Source organism: Chaetura pelagica, unplaced genomic scaffold, assembly GCF_000747805.2.
Source record: "Chaetura pelagica isolate M959 unplaced genomic scaffold, ChaPel_1.0 scaffold221, whole genome shotgun sequence".
Lineage (NCBI taxonomy): Eukaryota > Metazoa > Chordata > Aves > Apodiformes > Apodidae > Chaetura > Chaetura pelagica.
In genome coordinates this window covers 2,525,494-2,529,288 of record NW_009952533.1, presented here as the reverse complement: position 1 = coordinate 2,529,288, position 3,795 = coordinate 2,525,494, and the positions used below count along the sequence as shown (strand labels likewise).

At 38.8% G+C, this 3,795-nt stretch overlaps 1 protein-coding gene across 1 annotated transcript in view; it reads right to left on the bottom strand.

Moving 5' to 3' along the window:
* The window catches only part of LARP1B (La ribonucleoprotein domain family, member 1B), a 33,077-nt gene that overhangs the window by 3,100 nt on the left and 26,182 nt on the right, over positions 1-3,795 (bottom strand). Inside the window, exons 15-19 of the mRNA XM_010008980.1 lie at positions 2,509-2,632; positions 1,453-1,652; positions 949-1,055; positions 365-525; positions 1-49 (exon numbers count right to left, since the gene is read on the bottom strand). Of these exons, the coding sequence (XP_010007282.1) occupies positions 1-49; positions 365-525; positions 949-1,055; positions 1,453-1,652; positions 2,509-2,632 (641 nt within the window). The remainder of the gene's footprint in view (positions 50-364; positions 526-948; positions 1,056-1,452; positions 1,653-2,508; positions 2,633-3,795) is intronic.

The window sequence follows — 3,795 nt, the reverse complement described above, 5'->3', positions numbered from 1 at the left end:
AAGAGTGTGTTCATTTCTTGGGACTGGCCAATTCCCAACCGTTTCCTCTCTGGAGAAAAAAAGGAGAAAGAAGAAAAAAAAAGTATCTATTTTTAATTTTTCAGCAGAATATTTTCAAGTGCTTTTCTATTATTAATACATACACAAGAACTTCCAGTAATGCCAGTTTGAATTTGATGGTAAATTTCGCAAGAGGATATAAAGTTAAATGGAAAGCAGAGTTCACAAAACAGAAGCATCAAATAAATCTTGCTTTCCTTTCCCAAAAAGAATTAAGGAAGAGGAGCAATGCAGAGAAAACCAGCATCCAGTAACACCTGGTAAATTCTACCTAAAATTTTAGCAAGTGCATTTAGCATCTTACCCATTAGACACCTTCGACGATATTTGTGGTACACCTGTTGAGTAAAGCCATTTTCCTTTAACAGTTCATGAGAAGGATGCTGAAACTTTGGAAGAGAATTTGGGGTACAGCCATAACTTTCTGCCAGTGGAGCTCCTTCTGAAGGCGAAGCATTGGAACTGCTGAAAAAAACCACAACTATTTCTGTCCCATGAACAGGGCTTTTCTACAGAATCCTTTTTCAACCATTCTGATCTACACAAGAGCTGTCAGAATAGTACAGTCACCTGGTGACCACTACAGTGCACACCTGGGCTCCCAGTCGTCTGTTTTCCTGTGCATCTCAGGAAAATCAGATTCTATGCCAATATATGAAAAAACAGGCACTGTGGGATTATGATAATGAAACATTACCGTCATGTCTGATCTTAGATGACCATTTAAAGGCAAAAAGTAGTATTCCTGCTACTATATCATGGGTCAACAGACAACACTGTGAACACAGTCTAGGTAGCTTACTTCCAGATAGCCTTGTATTCTATTTTTTTGTATTTCTTGACTTCTCTTTCCTTGCTTCCACTGTTACTTATAAAAATCCAATTTACCTCACAGAGGAAGTTCTTGACCTGTGGTCTCTGGAATCCATCACCCAACCAACATGGCATTCCAAGGGAGGATTTGTACTGTGCCGTGTTTTTCTTTTTCTTGGAGTCTAAAAAAGTAAATGAAGTATTTATTTCCCTAATTTGATTTCACTCATTTTCCCCCTCTTAAAACAAAGCTCTAAAAATTTTATATTCTAACACATTGTAAAGTCACAACTGTGAAACACCAATTTCATAACCTGAAGATGTCTCATGTAACAAATGAAAAATCTTTAGACATGACACTTTTTCAACAAGGACTTTTGAGAGAGGTTACAGAGGAAATTTGGAAACGATTTCGTAGAAATAAAAAACAATTAATTTTGCAAATATATTTAGGATAAACTATTAAAAAAAGTACAAGTGTTGTATTTTTTACCTGTTCATTCCTGTTAAATTGTATGCACAGACATGAGTTTTATAGGCTTTTTCTGGTCTTAAAAAGTACTGTTCCCTTCCATTTACCTTTACATCAACAGATCGTGCTTCTTTAACAACAGGGTAGAACCTGGGTGTTTTGTTGGGATCCTGTAGCCTTGGGGTGCGAGGTGTTCGCAGGGTGAAGCCCAAGTGAACACAGGGGGGATCTGGAACTGCTGTTGGCAGTGATCGAGCTATTGCTGCTGTTGGAGGTACTTCAGTACTCAACAAATGACAAGCTAAATCTGTAGGCAGGAAGGAGAAAACATTTGTTTTCAAAAGAAACTTAGTACTTCAAAGCCTAAGCTCCCCTAGTGTCTAGTATTTTAAATGGCTGGCTTCATTTCAAGTGAATTACATCACCCCTAAAGAGTAATCAAATTAACAAAAACACTTGGCACAGCAGCAGTAAACTGCTCAAAATTATTAAATAATGTTTCAAGCATGTCTTTGCTAGACAATTTAAACCCACTTCTTTCTAACCTGCTTGTTCTTTCTCTATCTGCTCTAGCTAAGTAATAGGAAATAAACATAGGTGAAAGCATAACCAAATTCTTGCTTTTTGGTGGGATGGTGGATTTAGCTATGTAGTTCTCTTCAACCCCTCTAAACATGCTATTAGCAGGTATTATAGTAAACATTATTAATATACGACTATATCAGAAATACCTCAAAAGATAAGATTTGGACATTGTGACTATTCAGTAAGATGATGATACAAGTATAAAATTCTTCCAATCTCATTTTGTTCTGTCCCCGTTTCCCATAAAAATACTGGTTTCTACAAGATGTTTCATGCATCAAACTATTGCTTATACACTGTCAAGTTACACAAAAGGCACCTGGTGTTGGTGTGTGGTGACATCAAAACAGAACACTGCCTATTGATGATTATATCCTTAAAAGTAAGAGTACCAGCTGCTTCCAAGTCAGTACAAACCATGGTACTGATGCACAGCTGTCAATTTGAAAAATTTGCCAAAAAAAAGCCCCTCACACTACTCACTGAACCAAAATGAAAATGTGACACAAGTAGAGTTAAAACACCTACAGAATTGTTGGTTATTACAGAGATTCTAAAAACAAAGACATGTGACTTACTTTTTCGTAACCCTGGAGGTCCTGGAGAAACTTCTTGGGTTGGATCAGCAATTTCTTCTGGTGCAAGATTATCAAAATCTTCCTTACTAATGAGACTTAGTTTCTTAAAATCCTCAATCTCTTGCTGAATTAGAGAAAACAAATTGTAAACGCAAAGCACAATAATGGGTATCATCCTGAGAAACAGGAGAATTTCACAGAAGAGAAAATAAGCAAACCAGCACTGACATGACTACCCATACACAGCCAGTACAGATTTCTTTTAACAAAGACTGAAGGAGTCTCTAGCACACATTCTAAAAAAGCTGCTGTCAACACCACACTATGTAACTGTCCTAGTGAAAATAAACAGTTACGCCAAGAACAGGGTGAACAGAAGCAGGCAATTCTACACGCCAATTTTCAAAAACAAATTAGAAACAGGAATGACTGAGATCCTGCCCCTTGCCAAACCCTAACTCATCCTTCTTCTGCAGTAAGCGTGCCAAGGAAGGTCCTAGCAATTTAGGGGAGCAGAAGAGGCCCTGCTCCCTTCCTCAGTCTACATCCAAAGAAAAACCGGTTCAGTAGCTTGAACTGTGAAAGGATGGGAATTTCCAAGACACATGGCAGCATCTGAAATCACTCATGCCCCCTACACACTGCTGAAGGGGGGTGGGATGTGTGTGCATGTGCATACTGGGTGTGAAAATCTTGTTTAAATCACTGTCAAGAATGTAACAACAAAGAAAATATTTTCTCTTGCTGTGTGCTGTTTCTCAGTGTCCTCTTCCAGTTCGCTGGTTTTCTTGGTCCATTTCCTATGTAATAAAAACTTCATATTCTGAATCCTACCTTTATTTGTTGCTCTTATTCTCAATATTAGTTTATCTCTGTCAGCTCTTTTTTGTACCTATATGATCCACATATGCTTTAAGCTACTTTCCCCCCCACACCCACCACCGTCTTTATGCATTATGCAAAATCCTCCCCCTCACCACTCTGTGTTTAATTTGCTTTGTATTTCTATAGACATATCTCCTAGTGATCACAGAATCCTAGGGGTTGAAAGGGAGCTCGAAAGATCATCTAGCCCAACCCCCTTCCAGAGCAGGATCACCTAGAGCACATCACACAGGAACGTGTCCGGGCGGGTTTTGAATGTCTCCAGCCAAGGAGACTCCACAACCTCTCTGGGCAGCCTGTTCCAGTGCTCTGTCACTCTCACAGTAAAGAAGTTCTTCCTGATATTCACATGGAACCTCTTATGCTCCAGTTTGCATCCATTACCCCTTGTCCTATCACTGG